The sequence below is a fragment of the Mya arenaria genome, chromosome 13 (genome assembly GCF_026914265.1).
Source record: "Mya arenaria isolate MELC-2E11 chromosome 13, ASM2691426v1".
NCBI classification, from domain to species: Eukaryota; Metazoa; Mollusca; class Bivalvia; order Myida; family Myidae; genus Mya; species Mya arenaria.
Window position 1 is genome coordinate 44,889,918 of NC_069134.1, and position 24,484 is coordinate 44,914,401.

General features: G+C 34.1%; 1 protein-coding gene and 1 long non-coding RNA gene across 2 annotated transcripts; both read right to left on the reverse strand.

Annotated features, from left to right (window-relative positions):
- LOC128213641 (40S ribosomal protein S7-like) lies at window positions 1–24,198 on the reverse strand. Its single transcript, XM_052919624.1, has 7 exons — window positions 24,124–24,198; window positions 23,823–23,897; window positions 18,601–18,672; window positions 15,389–15,529; window positions 8,689–8,753; window positions 8,306–8,456; window positions 1–112 (listed from the first exon to the last, which is right to left on the reverse strand). Exons 2-7 carry the CDS (start codon window positions 23,895–23,897, stop codon window positions 44–46), a joined length of 573 nt encoding a protein of 190 aa, XP_052775584.1. The 5' UTR covers window positions 24,124–24,198; the 3' UTR covers window positions 1–43.
- On the reverse strand, window positions 4,429–6,887 carry LOC128213643 (uncharacterized). Its single transcript, XR_008257762.1, has 2 exons — window positions 6,582–6,887; window positions 4,429–5,856 (listed from the first exon to the last, which is right to left on the reverse strand). It is a non-coding gene; the product is annotated as an uncharacterized LOC128213643 (long non-coding RNA).
- Window positions 24,199–24,484: the final 286 nt, after the last annotated feature.

Genomic DNA, 24,484 nt, shown 5'->3' on the forward strand with positions numbered 1-24,484 from the left:
TTCTTCGCCAATTAATTTATTTTGAATGTACAAATAAGAGCATCTATTCGGGAAACTCAAAATTAACGTCTTTGCCAGTCAATTTCTTGTACACTGCAGTGAATGTGTCCAACTGAAAAATAAGGAAAACAAAATATATACGGCCTTCAAGACTACAAGTATTTATCGTATGAAACAAAATGAAACAGGAAGCACTGCAAATATAAGACAAAACTCATCTGTTCTCCTGTTTTCTGAAGTTTATCAAAGGGCATAACCTATACAGAGATTTTGTAGACAAGTCAACACTGCAGCCATCAATGATACCGAGGCTATGAATGTAAAATAAAACCAGGACCTGGAACAGCTTGCAATAGGCATAAATACTAGAATTCTGCAGAATTACATGTGTCCCCTGTTTTGAATGCCCATCATAGTAGAACTATATACAAATCTCAATGAAAAAGTAGCACATTGTAGAAAATTGTGTAACCTCACAGACGATTTATCACACTCTCAAACATAACCCAGATAGTATGCCTATCAGTCAACAGGATTAGGTTATAAATACTGAAGTTATTGTCTGCACGCGATATTAACCTTTTTAAAATCTAAAATGGGCATAACTCAGAGTTATCACGTTGATTCACTCCATGATCAAATGCAGACAACAAGTTTTAGCATGATTGGATAATAAATACTTAAAGAAATTATCTGCAAAAGAAGAAAACTTTTATTATTTTTTAATGTTATAGGAGCATAACTCAAGGCCAGGGTGCATGACCCAAAATATCCTACCGGACAGCAATTGAGCCTATTTGGCAGAGGAAGCGTGGTTAATCAGGTTTATGAGGTCTGTTCTGGTCAGCAGTTTTGATTGTAAACATTTACATGCCTTGTGGTGTTTTTGATTCTGATAGTGGTATAGAAGAATTTGAGATTAGATAAATAAAGTCTCATATACCTTGACCAATACTTCCACGAATTGTGTTATAATAAGCCATTTGATAGTTTATATCATGCTGGATAATGGATGTTTCCCACTATATGGCAGTAACATTCTCATAATATGATAGTAAACCTGAAGTAAACAGGAATTGGTAGTGAAATTCAGTTGGCTGTTACAGGGTCATGAACTTTCAAGATCTGTCAATCAACATTGCTGGGAAATTTGAATTTGTTTGACAGTTATGAAAACAAATAATTTGAAAGTAGTATTTATAACTGTTTGTGAGACTTGAAATTCACAAGATATGTATGATAAATTCAATAAACCGTCTTGCAAATTTTAGCAATATTTGTTTGTTAATTATTTGAATATTTGAAAAAATGTACTGGCAGTCTGTACTAGCAGACAGCTCTGTGAGGTCAAGTGAAGTGGCCATTTTTCTGACTCTCTGCCTTTTATACCAGGGCTCTCGCGAGGGAGCGACTTGGGCGCCTAAAATTCCCAGACTTCGCCCATTTGCATCATCAAAGCGACATTGACTTCGCCGAAATTATAACACATTGTAAATCTGTCAATCAGGGAGTATTTGGCCATTGTCCCATTAGTCAAGACATCGCAATTAGCCATTTATAAAATTTGGTAATCTCCTAATCCGATAATTGGGCGGTGTCATCCAATTACTAAAACATCGCCGGTAGGCGGAGCTATTGAAAGTTAACCAATCAGAATGAACATTGAGAAGACCGTGATAAAATGATATACGTTCGTTAAAATGAGATAGAAAAGGCGACATAATTATGAAAAGTCGTGTCATGCATTAATGAAGTTAAAAAGTAATTGATATATGTATTGAACAAACAATGCAAAACATTTTAAACATTGTTGCTTTTAAAGCAGACGGTCATAGCCATCTTGGGCCCAGGGCAAGGTGGCGCCAAGAATATCAATAACATGACGTATCACCAAATATTTGATTGGTTTTAGTGAAATGTTCATGATAAAAAATTAATTTGTTAACACAAAAAAAAATAAAAAAATTGCTTTATGTAGAGTTTTAATACTTACAGTATTTTTCTCCTGTTTACGATGTCAAAAAAATCGGCGAGATACGCCATTTTGTAAGAACAATTTTCAGATTAATTTCTCAACCTCCCATTATGTATTGGTAAAGTTTTCATCAAGGACAGTGATTTAAATGTCATTTGGTTCTTAAATGTCAGCATATTTAAAATTAATTAGCCAGAGACAAGTAAATAACAGCATAGATGAATGTGGCATTCATACCCTATCCCGAACGTACCAAAATAAGATTCAACCCCCTACTATATTGACGGTTAATTTATTGGTCATTCTGATTGTTTCAAATCCTTAGCTGTCTTGGTTTTTGTTTCATTTTAGATGCTATTTGGAGATAAACTATGTGACACTGACCAATACACTTTTGCTGAGCCAAAAATGATACATTATTTTATGAACATTTTATATAGTGTTATAGCAATCAATTTGAATGTGAATATAAACTGAGGTGTGTGGTATGGCATAGATTTTGTATCAGGTGTTACAAAAAGTATAACTTCTCCCTAAAGTCTCCCCACTTCTCCCTAAATTGACTGAAGGGAGAAGTCACTTCTCCCAAAATTTTCAGCCTAGTGAGAGCCCTGTATACTATTACCCAGGCCTTTAAGTAACTGATATTATTTACCCAACAATCCAATTTGACAAAGACATTATGCCCACAAACATTGTTGAAGTTTTATCATGATAGGAAGATACATGCATAAGACATAAACTGCTCCTTTTTATCTGCATACTCTGAATTATGGAGAAATAAATTAACAATTGAGCAAGATGGGTTTTTTGGAGATTATTTGCTGTTGGAGGTTATAAAGTGCACACCACTGGTTCTGCTGGTCAAATTTCGGTATCATTTTTTGTAGATAAAATAATGGCACACACTTCATTCTACTAGGAATTTCATTTGTAATTAATTCTTTATATTTTGGAAGAAAACAGCTCAAGGTTACACACCACCATTGTTATTCCCTATTAATTCAATGTAAAATTATAATTTTTAGACAACATTTGAAGGCATTTCGAGCGAATGCAGGCTATGATAACCACATATATTCTTAAAGTACAAGCTTTAAATTACATTTTAAGCCAATAAAAAAGGGGGGTCAAGTTATTCCTAAGAAAAATCACTCCACTTGAAAAACAAACTCTAAAAATTGCACCGTCCGCCAGGACAGTTCTTCCAAAATGACCTTTCAACTATAGGGCAGCGGTTTATGCTTTAATCCCTACTCTAAATGATAAATTAAGCAAGAATATATACTTAAGGTATAAAAGTTTCAGGAATAATGATATTTTTTATTTACAGTGTATTGAGCATGTGAAAACATGTCTATCAATCATAAGAACATTTTTTTTTATTGAGAATTTTCCACACAACGGATGTACATATGACGTAATGGTGACGTCATTCCTTAACATACACTAGATTTAAACTTTCGAGCATAAAAAATAATGATGAAATTCCCTTGCCAACACTGAAACCCTGTTGCATACTCTTATGTGTTCCATACACAGGAGTCCTACTCATAGCATTCATGTTATAATAAGGATTCTAAGTGTATGTGATTTTTTTAATGCTTAAGTTGCTTTATATATATATATATATATATATACACTTTTAAAATGCTCAACTAAAAAAATTTAGAGCCCTTCCACACCCTAAGTTCTGTGAAATTCTTTGTAAAGACAATCCCATACTAACTCGTATTTCAATGCCTGGTGACAGTTGAGTTCAACCCGTTGTTACTTCAGGATCCCTCGTAAATATAGTTACTCTCAACCACTGATTAGGGTATTGTCTGCACAAGACAAAACTACTTTTTAAAGCAAAAGGGGCATTACTCTGGAGTCAATAATGCAATTTACCCCATGATCAGAGACATTATTATCACAAACACCGTCACAAGTTTCATTATAATTGAGTAATACATACTTTAGTTATAAACTGTACATGATTTTACTGATGCCAACACCAAAAGTAATGCCTATATGCCACCTTTTCCTGTGACACAATAAAACCACATTTGCATTATTTATGAATTCTTTGGAGAATTGCTGTAATCTTAACAGTATGTGACGAACGTGCTGAGTGCCACTGAGTTGATCAGAATCAGTTATCGACATAATTTACAGATATATGCTTGACAAAAATGATTCATCATTTCATAAACATACAAGTTCAAATTTGAAATATTCAGTTAAAATCAGTGTTTGAAAATCGGACTCCAATTGCTATCGATAATCGAATCGAATCGGACCAAGCATTTCGATTTACTATCGGACTACAATCGAAAGTTAATAATACCAGTAAGCAATACATTCTTTATATATAGTATCATCATGGTTATTTAGATAGTTAAACCGTTAAATAGATCAGTTCGTGTGATGCTATAGTCATTTCATTTGCAACAGTAAGTAAATTTCCATAACCTTTTTCTGTCTTTTATAACTCAACGAAACAACATAACAACACAACAAATACTAATAATTGCACATGAATTGCAAAATGATGCACACCGCATCAAGTAAGTTATCTTAGCATATTATCCACGTAAAAGCATATTTAATATTTGTGGACAAGCTTAACATTCAATAAACTGTTATATTGAAAATTTCATTTGAAAATATTAATTTGATAAAACTTTCATAAAAAAGTAAATTAATGAATTACTAACGATACTAAAAAAGGTTTTAAAAATATAATTCATCGGATCACCGGTAAGACCAGACCCACTACACCATAGAGACAGGTTATAGAAGAAGGTTTTATGATTTATACAGGGATGATAACAGGGCCAAGTTGCCAATCCTGAAAATATCTGCGTGGGGTTCAGGGGGCCCCTAAAGGCCCCCGATGGGTCCAGGGCAAAGCCCTGGTGGGGGGACAAGGGGGGCAAAGCCCCCCGAAGCTTTCAGTATTTCAGAGTTTCTAATACCCTTTTTTGTCTTAGAATAGTGTTCAATGAGTTCACCTTTCCGTTTGGTAGATATAATTATGTCCAACAGGAGACTTCCGCAATCAGGACAATTATCAGGAATCTTAGCAGTGAAGTTTAACACCTTTGTCTTTGAACAAAGTTAAATTTACTTTTTTACCTTAAGTCACAGGCATAAGACATGTACCTGACATTTTGGTTCAGTTGTCCACTTCCCATAAAACTCAACTTGCTATGATCAAATGCCTGTGTATGAATAGTCTATACTGTGGGATGTTTGATAAATAATAATGAATAACATATCAAATATCAAGCTTGCAAATGTTTATTGTAAAGTGTTATTTATTCAAATTTTATATATCAGACATAAGAGTATTTATTCCATTATCTGCACATTTGATGAGAATATAATATTATTAATTATTATATATTATATTAATTATTATTCGGAATTCCAAGTAATATCCAAATGGGACTGTAAATGCTTTGGCAGGGTAACCGTTGTGGACATGGCGGGCTGTGTCACCATCAATGTCTATGAGGTGAGGGACAAGTTGACGTATTCTGGTCTCCAAGCCGGATTTTTTCTCCTCATGATGTTACAGGTGTCCAGTAGCACACACCGAGTATCACTTAACTCCTCAACAAGTTCATCATTGAAATGGCTTGCCTCTCAGGAAGTCATCTTATATGATGCTGTACACCTTTGAAGTTTTAATTCGCTGAGAGCTTTTGTATCTTTGGCAAGTGTCTTATGTAAAACTCACTACATGTGGTACCAGGGGTATGGAAGGTCATGTTCAGCCATAAATCCAAGAATCATGGCATCTGAATTGAATTGTCGGTCATTGACAGGAACAACCGGATGCACTGGCTGAGGTGTCTGTTCATCCCTGACTTTTGGAACCATCAACATACCTGGATATACAAATTACAACTATAGAAATTAAATCTCACTCAAACTGGGTCCTCAAGAAGATTTGTTGAACTGTCTCAAATAGAAAATAAACTGATTGCTCTTACTTAATATATATTACTACTACAAAATATTAATTCATTTTTTCTTTAGATTTTAAACAACCCAATTTTATCTATTTATCTATCTCAGTTTAATTTCAACCCCTCTTCCGAGTGTTACTGACATGAACGGTGTGCACCGGCTTGTAAGTGAAAAAAATAAAACACTGATGAGGCAAATCACATCAGAAAAGTAAGAACTAGGGTAAAAAAGAGAACACAATTTAGGTAACATGATAAAAAGTGATTGGTGAACTGGTAAAAGGATAAAAACACTGCTCGCTTATTTAATGCTTAATGGTTGTTACAGCCACCTTGAATGTGTCAGGGGTGGGGATAGTGATTTTTATTTGAACCTTCCATTATGGTCAACAGCCACTTCTTATTGAGAACAATGCTTCAAACATAATGAGAACAATAAAGAAACGGTTTACATCGTAAACTTCAATCGGCCAAATAAAATTTGTAAAATAAAAATCATTTATTATAACAAAATCCGAATCGGGATGTCCGAAATATTGCTACATCAGTACATGCGCAAAAAGCCTTTCTCAGTTTTAACACATTCTATTAACTTTAAAAGTAACGTTTCGGGAATTTCTCTTAAAACTAAATAGCAAATATACCTTTTAATCGACGAATCGATGTTTTTAGAAGTTGGTGGTGGTCGTGTTTTTCCAATACTTGTTTATTAATCTTCGTCGTCTGTCATATCCGGATACGAACCATCCGGATACTGTTTTCTAGTCCGATCGGTAATTTCCGTAATAACCCGACACTACTTAACCAATCATATAGCTCGATTGGCAAGACGTAAATATGTTCGTTAATTTCCGGATTTACACTTCCGGAAAACTCACCTTTCGTACCCATATTGTTCGAACATAGCTCGAATCGCTCCCTGTACCCCTCCCTCCCTAGAAAAAACTCAACGGATTTACATATATCCCAAAATCGATCCGTGAGGCCTTAAATCCGGAATTCCGGATTAATCCGGAATTTTATCATCCCTGTTATATAAACAATTAAAAACAATTTGTAATTTTGGGAGAGATTTTACATGCACCGCATTTGTGTAAGAGAGTGACCTCCCACATTAAAATGCCTTCAACGAAAATTTACCGGAAAGAAAAATTGACATTAACTGGACATTTACCACAACAAAAAATACGTAGTTACCGGAAGTAGCATTAGCGACATCGATTTTGGGCAACCACTATCAATTGTCGCCAACAAAGCATTGTCAGCGACGTTTAATCACTTGTACTCGATTATCATTGTACTCGATTATCGTTTCATCACTAGTTAAAATATTTAAATATGAAATGCCACGGAGTGATCAGAATCAGAAATCGACATAATTTTCAGATATATGCTTGTCAAAAATGATTCATCATTTCATATACATACATGTTCAAATTTAAAATATGCAGTTAAAATATTTAAGTATGAAATGCCATGGAGAGTGATCAGAATCAGTTATCGACATAATTTTCAGATATATGCTTGTCAAAAATGATTCATCATTTCATATACATACATGTTCAAATTTGAAATATTCAGTTAAAATATTTAAATATAAAATGACATGGGGAGTGATCAGAATCAGAAATCGACATAATTTTCAGATATATGCTTGTCAAAAATGATTCATCATTTCATATACATACATCTTCAAATTCAAAATATGCAGTTAAAATATTTAAGTATGAAATGACACGGAGAGTGATCAGAATCAGTTATCGACATAATTTTCAGATATATGCTTGTCAAAAATGATTCATCATTTCATTAACATACATGTTCAAATTTGAAATATTGTCAAAATATCCAAACCTCTTGTGAGATCTGTCAAAAATGAAGATAACACATATTCCCCAAAAATCATAATTTCGTAATTTGGTAGACACTGTTTTTGAAAATAAATAAAAATTGTATTTTCTTTGAAATACCAACAAGGGTTTTACACAACAATCTCTTATACAATATTGTGTATACATACGCAAGTTAAATACATGAATATTGGCTATATCAGCTATTTTGCCATATTTTGCTGCACATTATATTTCTTTGTGAGAGAAACTGGAGGCATTTTATCTATCATTGACTATCTAGATGCCTGGTGAACACCCTTTTTGAAACAGTTTATAATCATTTCAACGTACTTCCTACTGATTTTGATGCGAATGTCTGAGCAAAAAAACACCTGTACAATAGTCTGAAGTTAAAAGCTCTCAATCCTGATTTTAAACCCCTACATTATTTGAAAGCTGAAAAGCGTGTAGATGGAATGTGTAGATGGAATACCTGATAACTCTAAACCCAGAAATTTTCCCCAGTGTGTGTTTACCTTATGCTCAATGTTTGTTTGTTGGGTTTTCTCAAGGTGGACCTTGATAAGACGGGATCCATCCAGCTTGATCCGGATCCGCTTGCCAACAATCTCAGAAGGGAAACACAGGTCGTCCAGGATAGATTCATGGACAGACGTCAGAGTACGGCTGGATTACACAAATTTCTTTGTTCAGATTGTTTACTTTATTGGGCCACATAAAGATGAAAAATAATGCTTCTTGGTGACAATTTCGAAAGCCCATGAGAACCTCAACCTCATTGTAATTGGGCAATATTAATGTATCCATACATACACTTATAAATTTAAATATGCTATATAAAATATTCACTGTTACAGTTATTAAGTTTAAGACCCATGCATTCAGTTTCCTCGCCTACCTTCGTGGTCTCTTCTGCTTCTGTTTTCTCTTGGTCTTTCTGGTTGGTTTCGGCAGAATTCTTCTCTGAAAATATGCAACATCAACTTTTATTTTCCAATATCAATCCATTGCTGTCATGTTGAGGCTGGTTTTTATTTCGGTAAACATTTCCAAAAACACAATTATCTTGTATCACTGTTTATTATGTGCAGAATATTGATTTTTAAGAGATTTGGTCAGACATATGCTCATTGTTTTGTTTTTTATCATTATAATACTTTTTTTGGTACAAACCTAAAATTATCCTCTATATAAATAAACTAACTTATTTCATTTTCTCATGCAAAACTCTTAAGGCTGTTATTCCATGACTCCATGTGCACACTCTGTAATCCCTATATGCACTTAGTACCTGCATTTTTCCCAGTGGCACTATTCCTAAAGCATGCACCCATGAAATTAAGAATTCAATTTTGTCTCATTATTTTCATGATCTTTGAAACAGTCTGTACGAAAGTTCGTCGGACCTCGGCTCCCGCCGATAATAAATGATGAGGTCCGGCAATCGCATGTTTATTGTAGGCCCGCATGTCCGGCAATAATGTTCGGGGAAAATCAATTATTTTATAAATATGTGTCAACAGTGAATCTTGTTAATTTAATTAACTAACCTTTGTTTATCGAACCAACTTAGTCAGGGCTTTTAATTGACCCGAGCGCTTCGGTTTGCACAAAACTTGTTTGGTATATGCCCCGAAATCGACGCATCATAAATTTGTACTATGTGTCAGTTTTCACTCAGGAGAATTTCAGTGCAAGTGTCGGCATCATTTCAAAGGAGCCACAAGGCATGATCTGAATGTTTTTTTTAATTGATTAAAGTCAAGAGCAATTAACACTCGAAGTGACAAGTGATGATCGACCATGGAATCTGACTGGTAACCATGTCAATTAGCAGCACTCAAACTCAATGACATAGTAACTCCGCCCATTATGCAAAATAAAGGATACCTTTGGCCTTTTCCCTAAGTACGATGACTTGAAGAACAACGTTACCATGCCTAACAATACTTTGTTTTAGTTTTTTTTTTAAATCTGGTCTTACTCAAAATAATGTGTAACAGAACAATAAACATTTTATGTAGCACATGATCTAAAAAGCGCGGGAAAAAGGTGCACGCTTACTTCATGTCAATTTTAATGAAAGTGAAAGGAGAACTGCGTAAATCGTTGTCAGTATACAGTAAAGTTCTATGGCAAAATAGCTTTATTGTTAAGCCATTAATGAAAAATAGAATCAATATTGACAATAGGAACGTTCAATACTTGATTACTTCCGGAAACAAGAGGCTCAAAATGGCCTATGCTCTACTGGCTGGGTTTGTGGTCAACATCACTGTTTTTGAAAAGAACCAACCCCTTATGGGTGGGTATCTGAATACTCAAAACTGAAGACTGTATCATGTTCGCAAGCATTAATTTTATTACCCATAATAGCATTTTTTTATACTATCAAGGCCCATAATCTTATCATTTCAAGGCCCATAATCTAGGCATGCATGGGCGGATCTGGCTGATTTTCAAAAGGAACCAAGCTCTTATGGATATGTAGATACTGTACAAGTTTCATCGAGGTACAATCAAAACTGAAGGCTGTATCGTGTTAACGAGCAATTGTTTACATGATTTTTTATCTTATCAAGGCCCATAATCTAGGCATGCATGGGCGGATCTGGCTGGTTTTCAAAGAACCCAGCTCTAATGGATATTGACTTACTGTACAGGTTCCATCAAGATACAATCAAAACTGAAAGCTGTATCGTGTTAACGAGGAATTGTTTACTGACACACTGATTTTTTAATACTATCAAGGCCCATAATCTAGGCAAGCATGGATCTGGCTGGTTTTCAAAAGGAACCAAGCTCTTAACCCTTTCCCGCATGATTGTGCCAAATTGCCCCTTTATCTATTCCCGCATGATTGTTCCAAATTGTCCCTTTATCGATTACCGCATGATTGTTCCAAAATGTCCCTCTATCGATTCCCGCATGATTGTTCCAAAATGTGCCATGCTTATTTACGGTCATTTATTAACATAACTGTTGCTTATTTTTTCGCAACAAATGCATTTTTGTGTAATATAAACATCGATAATTATATAAATAATGAAAAAAGATGATGTTACTATTCAAGATTTTTGGAAAATCGCGACTAAAAGAGACAGAGGTCAAACACGCCTTTAAAGTTCACAGCGCATGCTTAACGCGTGCTTGTCTCGTTTTTCTAATGGAAAATACCCATACACGTCACTAGCTATTCAAAACTACCAATAATTAATATCATATAAATATATCCTATTGATCACGCTCTAATGACGTCACCTGTCATGGTTTAGAAATGTGTCAAAATGGCTGATTTACGATGTAGTAAACAAGAGTCTGGCTTGAATAAACACATGTCATTTGTCACTTCTGTTTCCAAAAATGGAATGTTAATCCGGTAATAAAAATGTCCCCTTACGTCTGTTAATCAAAGTTAGTCTTTTGTTGTGAATACACGGATAATAATAAAATTATATGTGATATGACCCAGTTTGACAGCTGTTAAAACACGTGTTCTCTCGATCTCGAAAAATACACAAGAATGTTGTCGTAATTGTGCATGCATTTTAGACCTTGATTTATTGCCTTGTGTTGACAGATTTTAATTATGATATGATTACGGAATCACTAAATTTAATTTAAATAGGGATTCTGACTATTAAAAATTCGAGTTGTTCGGCTTGTTGAGGGCAACATCTAGTACGTTCCCAAAGTTTTTAAAACTGTGCCAGTAGCAGACCCAGACTTTTATTTTGATATTTACAATTATTTTATTCAATTCATTTCAAAACAACGGACATGCAAATTTTATTTATGAGAACAATGAATCTGAAATAACATTTGTTGTTTGCCCAATTAAATTGTGTTTATTTTTTAACAATGCATGATTTCTGTGATTTGAATATTTGTTTATTGTCAAAACCTTTTTAGATTAAACTATGATCACTAGATTCGAAATTTAATACACTACAAATACTATATTCATTATTTGAATTTCTAACATCATTTTAATCAAAAGAAATACTACAAAATATTAAAGTTGTTATGCATAGGTGTCAATGGAAATATAGTATAATATGAAATCAATTGAAACATCTTCAATTTTTCACAGGAGTTGTGTTTCTCTTTAAATATTCAACCAAATAATTTAGACAACAGAATAAAAATTATACCACTGGATTGGAAATTCATTTACCTACAAACTTTATATTGAACTATAATTGATTAAACCAAAAGAAATACTAGAAAAGTAAGTTAGAAATGCATAGGGGGCAATTTTTCAATATTCTCCAATAATCTCCTATGCAGTAGGGGTACTTATAGGGGCTTATTATCTATTGGCTACTGGTTATCAATGTACTGATAAGCCATGCAGTGGCAGGCCTAATATGGCTGATTTGACATGAGGGAAAGGGTTAAGGATATGTAGATTAGGTACAAGTTTCATCAAGATAAAATCAAAACTGAAGGCTGCATCGTGTTAACATGTTGTTTACAGCCGCACAGATGCACTTACTACGTACACATTACCATCGCACAAGATCTTCTGGCCTTTGGCCAGTAGAGCTAAAAATGAAAAACAGGAAAGTGAAACTGAAAGCGAAAGTGAGAAAAATGTTGTTGCACTTAATTAAATGCTTGTGCACATAGGATTCTGACAAGGATGCACAGGGTAACATAACATATAGTACATGCATAATTCCTGTTTCACTGAACATAAATTTAATAAATAATTCGTTAATAAGAGTCAGAACATATTTTTCCAAGTCTTGACTCTGGGAATTTTTTAACCACCTAAGAGAAGGAAATAAGACAAGGTATTCTATTAAGTTATATTGAACAATTGTCTTCTTACTTGAGATTTTTCTAGAATGAAGTGGATTAATACTAGAATGAAGTGGATTAATACAGCTGATCTTTATAAAGCTGGAAATTGGAATTTTTTTATTTAAGTTTTGGGAACTAATAAACAAAGTATAGATAATCATGTACCTTGCAATGCCATCTTAATTTATGACAGACGAGAACTATTATTTATGAAGAACAGGGCTCATCCTAGACAGAAATTTTAGGGAGAAGTGAGAACAGTGGAGGGTGCATGAGGGGGTCTCTTGCAGGTCGGAAAATTTTGAGATTTTAAATGTCAAATGGTGGGTTCTGGTGTGTCCTTGACAACTTTTCTATGCATTTAAATAGGTGTTTAAATTGTTTTAAAATAGTCATACTGGTTGTTTTTAGTTGGAATTAAATTGTTGTATATACTTTTAAAAAAAAGTCAAGTTTCAAACATTTTATTACATGCAAACCTAGGCCTAAAAAAAAAATACATTTGGTTCGGGTTACCCGACCCTACCTACGGAATAGGCGCCGACCCTACCGTTTTTATAGTCAGTTTGAAAAAAATATGAAACACTAAAAAAAAAAAAAAAATATCGTTTTTTTTTTTAATTGCTTTTCAATATGAAGTTTAAACCTTAAATGCTTATACAGAAGATTGCTTTAACACCATTCTCAAATGATGAAAATGATATTCTCATATAAAGCCTAATAAAAAAAATAAAAAAAATAAAATAAAAAGCCTACCTACCCTACCTATTTTTGAAAAGGATGTAACCCTAACCAAACAATTTTTTTTTTTAGGCCCTATCATGCACGCATAAATATTTATCAGAATTTAAATACATGATAAATAAATAAAATAAGCCAATAAATACAAACAAAACTAGCTGAAATCAAACAACATGACATCAATTGAAAATACTCTTAAGAGTTCTTTATGCACTTAATTTTGTCCTCAAGTATGATAACACTGATGGCATCTTGTAACTCAGTAACACTCTTTTTTGATGTGTAAGAGGGTGAGGGCCCATTCATGAGATGGCTGAGATCAGCACCTATGGCCCCGGCAAGCTATAGGTGGTACTGAAATTCCTCCTTGGGGTGCTCCCGCTTGGCCAGGTGGTAGGCAGTCTTAAGGAGCTTGACCCCAAACTCGTCATCCTTGGACAGTTTGGCCAGTACGATTTTCTTCATGGGTTCCTGGGAACGCAGAACTGTCTTCTCCAATGCGGCCTTGTGCTGATTTGCTGAAAATACACAAAATATTTCTTTAAAATATTTCACAGTATCTCATCATTTTCAGCTGTCATTTAAAATAATTTGGGCATATATTACAACATGTTTTAAAATATATATTAAGCCAGACACCTTAAAATTAATACCACTTTGAATTGATTTATCTGCGGACTAACCAATGCTTCTATTGTTTTAATAAATACTTACACAAGCCATGTCTCTGATGATTGGTTGTTTTTGCTGGTTGGTTATGTCCAAGAGCGTAGGTGTTGTCCAACTTAGCACATCTACAAATTTCGCAGTGCCATTTTTTATCTGCATCTTGTTTGTACCAACTGAAATTATTTTGATAATTTGACTTTTTGAATGATTTCTTATTTGAACTGTCGATCATGTTATCACTATCAACATCGTCAGCTTTACGTTTCAGGCCTGGGGAATCCCGCAGAAGCCACGTAGAAAGCATGATTACTATTAAACAGAATGCAAAATATCTCATATATAGAATATTGATGTGAACCGTTCGAAGAAAAAATAACAATGGAAGCATTTCTGAAATAAAAAACAACAAACCTCGATCTGTGATTCGCACTTGCCCTTCTCGCTAAATTCGCGGGAATCACCCCCAATTGAGTTCATTTGTCATCAGTGCACATCGTTTAAACCGTTATTGTCATAAAGTATAAATCCTAATTGGCACTAATTGACATTTACAAACATCGGCAAGTGTAAATATTAATCCCTTACAATTTTATTACATCAATGACGTAGCGCATGTACACAAAGTCAATGGTGCAAACACGTGGCTCGATTGAATAAAACAAGCGTTCTCATTGGCCGAAGTCAATGGAGCATATTTACTAGGTTTAACGCGATTGGCTGTTTGTCAATCGAGCTGACAGGCCGGAGGCGGAGTTGCTGTTTTGACAAGCGTTAGTTCTTAGCGATATCGACTTTTTGATCTTTGAAAAAGTCGGCGAAGTTGACTTCGCTTTGATCTTAGAAAATAGCGAAGTTGCAGCGGGCAGGGCGACTTAATCGCCTAAGTCTCCTGGTAGGTTGAGCCCTGAAGAAAGACCAAAAAATTAGAAAAAAAACGGCCATTGTCCCTTGAAGATCAGATTTTGACTCTTGAACAATAGATCTCAGTCTTGGGTTTTAGACGCTGTTGAAAGCCCTGGCTTACACTAAATGTACATAAAATTATCGGTCCTGCAATGTAAACTGTATTGCAGGACCTCGTGTCCTGCAATGTGATAATGACTTTCGTACAGACTGTTGAAAAGAGAAACCTTTAAAAGTAAACCTCCGTTGGAAACTCAATACCTGAGAGACAAATACACATTAAGACTTACTAATAAGAAAAACATTTGAAATGTGAAATTCAGAACAAGATGTCAACATAGGAGATCAGTTATATGCTTGTCTTTGTATGTTCATCACACATCAAATATTTTGTGGTTAAATTAATGTAATAAAAAAAATATTGAAGCACTAATGAAGTCTTCATTTTTTTTCCATAAACATAATTTGATCAATACCTGTGCAATGAATACCACATGTTTGCCACTGAATTTCTTCTCAAGCTCTCGGACGAGGCGAGTCTGGATCTTCTGGTAGCTCTTTAACTGGGGCACTGGCACAAATATCATGATGGCCTTCTTGCCCGCAACATCGATTTCCTGGTGACAGAATGGAATTATGGACAGACTTTAATCACAACTATCGTAAATGTCTGTGTATAGGACACTTTTCCCCCTAGAATTACCAGGAAAACAATGCATGCGTATTATCAACGGTATTAAGCTTCTGACAAATCTTTCGAAGGCAATTTCAGGCCATTATTTGGCTGCAGATGTATCAATGGGGAAAACTGATTTGTTTACTTTATTTCAAGGAGACGCAACTCACACTCGCATCCCCTCAAGATATATATTGGCAGTGGAAAATCAGGATATGACAAGATAAAAATACCCAGTTTTATAAAAAATCTTTATATTTCATATTTTTTAAAATTTGAAGAATTAATGTAATATCATTCTGTATTAAAATAAACATGCATACTGTGAAGTACGGTAGCATCATTGTGCAAAGTCAATGCTGTTCTCAATGCACGAGTATAATATCAATAGTACACACTGATACGACGAAAGGTTTTGTTTTTTGCACTTTGCTACATTCTTTTGGGTAAAGGTGTTGACATGTTCATAAACAAAGAAACATACCTTGCTTGTGTGTTTAATATCACATGGTTTACCAATGCGGTTTTCATGATACATAAAAAATGGCACTGTAAACAAACATCGTTGCTATCTGATTTAATAATTTTAAGATTTTTTCCTCAATTTTAAATTTTTCACATACAGCACAGCTATTCCGAACATCGCTATTTGAAAGTATTTTTCAGTCCCGATTTTATTCCTTCTTCATTTAACTAAAATGTTAATCTTTAATCTGAAAATGCTAGTCTTAAATAATCACTATTTGGAAGTAAAAATTTCGGTCCCGATTTGGTACTTCACACCTAATTATCAATCCTTATTTCAGGGTTCGAATTTAACTTCGAGGAGCACTCGCAAAATTTTACGAGTGCTTTTTGAGGCAACTCGCAAAATGAAAAATCAACTTGCAATTTTATTATTTGCTTTATTCCCTTATAATATTGTCTAATTTAAGTAGAAATTTACACCTAAGACAAATTATGAATATTAAAACGTATCAATCTTGAGTAACTCAACTACTAGACCTTGTTGATGGCTTTTTCTTTTTGGGGAGTACGGAAAGACTCATCAGATGCTAGACGCTTTTTGATTACAAAGCTGTCCAATAATTTGACATTGTTCACTTTGTATATTTACCCTTGCCATCGGGTAATATCCATTCGGCAAGCACGGTACAGATTTCATTAAGTCTATAAGTATTAAAAGCAATAACATTATAAATTTAAAATAAATGAAAGAAACAGTAAAATAAATCTAGCGAGGATGCTCTGGACCATGAAATATATCGATCGACGAAGTCTATTCACTTTGGCAGTTCGGCGGAAATATATCAAAGGTTGATGGGGTTTACATATAGTACGCGGTGATTACGTCATTTGTATTCACTTTGTATTATGCACGCCTCGGAAAAATTTGAGATAAAACTTGGCCTTTTCCGTATTTGTTATATTTTTGAAAACTTACTAGAGCGCGACTCCGTAGTGTCTTTTTTATACTGGTAGTGTAAACATGCCACTTATAGGCTGTTTACACTCGACTACGCAGCGGAATTAAGTTCATATTTATTCTACTTTCCTTTAAACATTTTGTGGTCTAGAAAAAGCCACTCGCAGAATTTTGCGAAAGCACCCGTTAAAGAATGACATTGAGCATGCGAATGTTACAAATATTGAGTTCAGAAAATGAGCGTTTCACTTGGGTGACATAATGTTTATATAATTGCCGGTTAACACAACCTGAATATCATCCAAAAATTCTATCTCATCAGGTTCGATCGCCTCATTGCTCACTCGACCCACAACCGAAAAATCCAGAGGTGGGCCCGGCAACAAACCCGGGAGGATATCAGGATCGGTAATAAAAGGGAAGGGTGTTTAATGTTGTTTTGATAAAGAAGTATAAGAATAGATTGTCAATTATTAAACAATTATTCAACAAACATGTATATGAAAGAACACTCAAACCGGATGTATCGTATTGGTTATGTGTAACGAACTTTGCAATAGTTGCGCCTTAATATTTTACGTCCTCTATAATTCGCCAATGAATGAAAATTGTTAATCCGAAATATCACTATTTCAAAATAATTTTTGGGTCCCTACAATTTCTGATAAACGGTGTTCAACTGTGTTTCTTTTTGCCTGCATCCTATTTATAGATGAGTTCTATACATAGACATTTATGGTAACACATTTCATTATCAATGAATGAATTTCTATGACAGAAAATCATAATGAAATGTAAACGTCATGGTAAAACACTAGAATTTAAGAAAATAACACTAAGTTATTGTCTGCAGATCAAGGTTTTCCTGATGCCGCTGTCACCAATAATGCCAAAAGGAATACCAGTGTTTAAGCTTCACAATAATATCAACTATCTACACAAGAAAGAAACTTGAGTATCATATAATTATCTCAACAGTTAATATTTATATAACAAGACGGCCAAGATGGCCCTATACAGCTCACCTGATCGAACAAAGGGTTATAAAGTCATTGATCGGATATTATACTGGACACCTCCCGTCTGCACACTGCATGTGAAACTATTAATTATTTCCATTTTTAAAAAGGCAGATTAAAACATAAATATGTATTGTTCAATAAGGTACAAAGGGCCATACCTCTTACAATATATAAGTTGGGAGTTACAGTATATAACACTTCATAAAACAGAACATTGTTACTGTGAACAAGTTTCATGAAGTTTGAAGTTGATATCTTAAGCCTGCCTATCAAATTAAGGTCACAGGGCCCCAGCCTTCCTCAGTTATTGACCAGAAAAGTTTTTGCATCGAGGTCACCATTGACCTCAAAATTTCAAAAAGTTTCATCAACTGGTCATGACCAAACTGCCTCAGCATTTGCAGGTTTTGATAAGTAACCATAGGGATGAACAGTCTGATAACTTAATGCCGCCCTTTGGGAGGCATAAAAAGCGAGGCTGAAAGATTGCAAACAATGGTGACTTTGGGACCATTTTCTTTTAAATCAAATGAAGATTAAGAATCCATGTACTTGTTTTTTTACCTTGGCAGCTGTGATGTAGAGTTCACGGAGCTGGGCTTTCAAATCGCTGTTCATCTCCAACTCCAGGAGAGCCTGTGAAGAAAACACTTATTGAATTTTGGTTTGGTAAAATTACTTCCGTAAACATCGTAAGGTTGATGTAAAAAATTTTATTTTAATTTTAAAGCATTATCATTTTTAACTCATTTGACTTAACCCTTTAAACGAGATTGCCGGACATTGCCCAATATTAAACTGATGTTAACGCATATGGCCGACTATCGACTACTGGATGTAAACGCATTGCCCGCATATTTCAAAAGGGTCATTTTAATATTTCAATTTTGCATCTTTCCTTTTGTAAAAAATATCCCTATGTTTATAAAAGTAAAGCATAGCCATATGGGTATTGAATTTCCCTTGAAAATATCATCTCATAAAATTAGAAGATAATTATTTATACTGCCAATCATAGGTGTGATATTCCATTGTGGTGTAATAAAGACCACCAGGCCGACTGCTGTATGGAAAATCCCCCAAATTCATTGATGCGTAAATCATCATATATGTCAGCTCAATTTAGCATGAAAATAAATAAAGATTATAATTATTTTAAGATAATATGTTGATTACAAAACATAGAAAAAAAAAAGTAGCTGAGAAAATAATGAGTAAATTAGCTGTGAAGCTGATACATGTTGCATGGTTCCAGCCGTAATATAGGTCAGGTACAGTAAATACATTTGCAAAAATTGTAAGCGTTTGAATCATCTAGATGCATTATTCATACTAAAAATATCATTCATCAGCTTTCTTGTTGTAAGCAATTTTATGAGGGGGTAATAAAGTTAAACAGACCCCCTTGACCGATCAATCTCCTGTATGACACAGGATATTCCTGCCATATTTCTGTGTATTATATACTAGAACATCACTTGTCGGCTTTTTAATCCAGTTGGGCCTTTTTTATGATAGTGGTAATAAAATTTAGATCCACCCCAGCATTTTTTTACCCTTTAATTTAATGAAATTATGACATTGAAAGAAATGTTACAATTCCATCTTGAAAATGTATTCACAGATGAAATTAAATAATTTAATATTTCATCATTGACACCATTTATTAGATAATTTAATTATCTGTAAAAATGTATTCACATAAAAGACTTGGCCACAATTATTGGAAGTAATATCGATCTTAAGTCATACTGCTGTATAAATCTGCACTTATTCAATACCCCTAAAATGCGTATACAGATATGAACTGCTTATCAGGGAGGTGTAATCTGGCCACTTGCCTATGTGCTGAAGGGTTAAGCAAATACATGCACGCGAGTGCACGTTTAGTCAGCTGGTATGAACGTGAAGCTCGCGATATTGTCGCTGTTATATAATTGAGTATGAGACATTTTCCCTACAATGATAGTCACCTTTCTGAATTAATGAGCGTTCGATTTATAACTTTATTGCACATAATCATTATTTACAATCGCATGGTTTACATGATCCCTGCATTTTATGTACAAAGACGGCAGACGCCGGGGAACCGCGTTTTACCCATTCCACTTGGTACCTCATCGGTGTCAATATACACATAAAATACTCACTCCCATGCGAAATTGTTCAGCAAAAAAATCTTCTGAGTGATACAAAAAAATAAAAACTAGAGCTATCATTGAAGGTGATTAATACCCCCGAACGCCGCCCTGATATGAAATTACAGTCAACTATTTGGAAAGCCAACCTATTAATGACAACTTTATTTTATGGACTATCGTCATTGTAATTAGCTAAAATAGAGTTATGGTTCTTTTGCACTGCACTTCCTCTCATTGTGCTTTACCATTGTATGAAGTTCCAATGAATTCCATCCAGTACTTTTCAAGTTATACTCAGGACAAAAAAAAGAGTAACAAAGAGCAATAACTCAGTAATAAGCAAGAATAGAGTTATGGTTATTGTACACTGCACTTCCTCTCATTATGCTCTACCATTGATTGAAGTTTAATCCAATTCTATCCAGTAGTTTTTTAAGTTATGCTCCGGACAAGGTAAATTGCAATGAACCGACCACAGGGTGACTCCAATATACCCTCTTCAAACTTCGTTTTCAACTAACAGTTGATCTATGTAGCAAGTTAGTTCAGCTAAGAATGTAGAAAATCGCACCATTACCATTTGCACTACAATTATAAAAAAATCTCGATGTAAGGACAAGGACACCCCTCCCATACCCTCTCCATTAGCCAGTCCCAAAAAGCCTTCGGAAAATACCAGTCATTTTAATGCAGTCCAGTGCCTAAAAATGCTTTTTATGAGTATACATTTTCTGTTTAAACTTGGCACACACTAGTCTAATATAGTAGATGTGTTATACGGGATTCTAATCCCTAAAGTCTTAACGGGTTTGCGCAAAAACGGGGTTTTGCCTGTTTTTTGCAAAATATTGAAATTGTATTTGTTTAGATTATGTTTGAAATAGATAATAAGGTTTATATTCATATTTTACCATGTAAGTGGAAATATATTTTGCACAAAACAAGCTTTAAATTAAAACACAGGATTTACCTTACCAATAAAACGAAACTTGATTGACACAGACAACAAGTATTCCACTCGTTTTAACCTCATAAATACAATCATTACAACTTGGCCATTTCCGAGGTGTTCACATTGTTGTAAAACTGAATTGCAGCCTTGCAGGTTAGTCCATACAAACAGCCGCTTCAGAGTTTTGACGATTTTTTATTTGGCGACTCCATATCACACAGGTTATTTTCCCAGCCAAGACTGACAGATCCCAACGCTAAGTATATTGTAGGGCTGTGAATAGCCTGGCAAAAGGTGATCTGATTTGAAACACAATCTTTGACATGCGATCCACAAATCAATTCACGATTAACTTGATTATAAAGCAGTACATATTTTGAAAGTAAATGAATTATAAAAGTATAACAAATGCTTCTTTTTTGTTTAGTTTTCATTTGTTGTCATCCTTTAATTCAAACCCGAAATATTTCCAGATTTTAGAAGAATAGGAATCTGGGTCATTTCTATATGGATTTTATGTTTTTGTTAACGGAGATGCCATGTTGACATTGAATTGCAGAAGAAAATAAATGATAGCTGTACATAAGTTTCGCATTTTATTTTATTATTGTAGATCTTTTTTTATAATTTCTTTAATGCTCTTTGACTTTTTATTTCTTATTTCTATATTTGTATTCTTTTTAAAACATTATATTTCCTTAAAACCTTGACAAGAAGCATTCTATTCGAAAACCGCACACTGAATTGAATGCTAGGTCTGTATGAATTAACTTCCGGTTGCGTCAGTGTAACGTATTTCGGACATTTCAGATAAACAATGCATTATATATTTTTTAAAAACAACCATGTAATATTTGCTGGAATTGAATTAAATCATTTTTTTTTTTTTCTTTTATTAAATTTTGCACTTGAATCGCGATCCAGCGATCTCAGCACTGGCGAGTATTTGTGTCGAATATTTTGCTTTGCAGGGATAATTCTATGTCAAATTTTCAATGAGAAATTGCTCCCATTTGTCCAAAATTGTTGAGAGAATTTTAATTTCAGTGAGATTTTTTATCAAACATGGATAACGCAGTGATAAAACAATGCATAACAATATATGCATAAATATCAATATATTTACAAATTTACAATAAATAGATATATAGATATAATATGTACACTTGTTTGAAGGGAACACTTGTTAACAGTTCAGACAACATGAACATTCATACTCATCATACTTGAGAAAAAAATAGGATTTAACCATTTTAGCTGAAAGATGCCCGACTTTTTTTAGGGAGATGAAGGCTTTCCAATGTTGTCTTCATCTGAAGTTTGTTAAATTATTTTGATCTTTATTTCAAGGAATGCAAACAACGTTTTCTGATTTGACATTTTGACACTTCCGATATTGTAGACGCCTTTACAATGCAGTGGTAACCCGCATAAACAAAATTATTCCGGGTCGCCAAAATGCTTGAAAACAAGTGCGTGGACGATATCGATCGAAACATTTGATAAGACAAATGCATTCAAAGTAGGGGAGACAGTTCGTCAGTAATTCAAAGACTGTAAATGAGAAGCCATCGGCGACTACGATGCTTTATTTGTAAAACAACAAAAGGGGAAAAAGGCACAAAATACACAAACTGCGATCAAGTGCGAGAATACCTCACAATTATGCGATTTCAGTGATTTTTATGCGAGAAATCGCGGAAATCGCTTACTAGAATTATCACTGCTTTGACTCGCGATTACTCGGGTACTCGTTACAGCCCTAGTATATTGAGCGGAAAGATATCAGGCACCTACTAGATGGTTTCAAAATGGCGATACTTTATTGACAGAAGTCGATCTAAACCAAACTAATTATTTGTGTTTCATAAAACACTTAGTGTAATAAGAAAAAGGTATTGGCTTAAATAATTTAAGTGTAACATTTGTGTTTTAATTTAACAAAGAAGTGTTCCAAGTATTGTGGAGTAACAGTTGAAGATTATATTTTACATTGGTACGGCTCAGTTGACTTGTAGCGTGTAGGGAACAAAATGAATTTCCAAATGTTAAGTTCTCTAAACGCGCATTATTGTGGCTACCTTGCAGGTGCCCTCCATGTTTATATATCGTTTGGTTTTGACAGCATGAAATTATTATATATTATATTATGATCATAATTATTTGTTGGATATCTTATTTTAGTGTACAGAACTAATGAAAAATAACATTATCTTGTAATATTTCTTGTTTTCAAGATATTTTATTGAAGCAATATGCTTTAACCCAAAATCCTGATCAGAATAACAACCCACTTTTGGTACATAACAATTTGTAAATGAAGGATTTACCATATCAAAATTCATAAAAGAATCTGTCAACATACAATGAATTGGACTAAGCAAAAACCACAAACAAAACTAGTGTGAGTTAAAGAAAATTATGTACAGCACATGAGAGGCTGATTTATTAAGGTACAAAATGTCTCAAATTCGAACCAGAAAAAAATGCATTTCTCAAACAAACAACATTATGAGTCAAATACCGTCTTACTAGTCAAATACCACATACAAAACTAGTGTTAGTTAAAGAAAAACATGTACAGCATGTACATGAGAGGCTGATTTATTAAGGTACAAAATGTCTCAAAATCGAACCAGAAAAAATGCATTTCTCACAAAAACAACATTAAATCAAGGCAAATACCGTCTTACCTGTGAGATGGACGATTCAAATTCATCAGGCTTCTCGCCTTGAGGTTTCACAATCTTAGCTCTCGCCGAATACATCTGTAAACAGACCAACCCACGTTAAATACAATGTACAACCCTCAATTCCATACCAGTTCATGACTAAACCTCATACAATATCACGTAATGAATTATAATAGGTACCCAACTTATAAATGTTTGAAAAGGTTTCATATCATTTTCGAACTCTGGTTAATTTTTACTATCCATTCGGCCAATGGCAGATTCTGATTGATTTTTGGATACTTAGGTAGTAAGTCAGTACCGTCTATGTATGGCGATAACGGAAAAGGAAGTTACATTATAGATGGACTGGAACACAATATTTCAGTACTGTATTCGTTAGGCAATGCGTCATTGAGTCAAACGGCGAACTTTAAGTCGGAAAGACATGCACATCACAAGGATACACTAGAATTGAATCTGCGTCGGTTTAAAAAAGGTTCCCGAGTCTCACTTCGAAGATGGTGGCGAAGAAATTAAAAAAAAGTGTTTTTGACATATTTTTTATCTGGTCAGTAGTATTCATTAAATATTCACACTTTAAGTTTACACCACTGAACATGTTCATAAAACGCTGTCTAATCGTTGTCAGCTATGGTGATGACGTGATTTCACTTAAAATG

Bases quoted from the DNA above. Each gene is read 5' to 3' on its own strand.
- LOC128213641 (XM_052919624.1), bottom strand. From the start codon at position 23,897: ATGTATTCGGCGAGAGCTAAGATTGTGAAACCTCAAGGCGAGAAGCCT. The intron at 18,673-23,822 runs GTAAGACGGTAT...TTTTCTTCACAG, and splicing joins TTGAATCGTCCATCTCACAG to GCTCTCCTGGAGTTGGAGAT. The intron at 8,457-8,688 runs GTAGGCGAGGAA...TGTGTAATCCAG, and splicing joins AAGCAGAAGAGACCACGAAG to CCGTACTCTGACGTCTGTCC.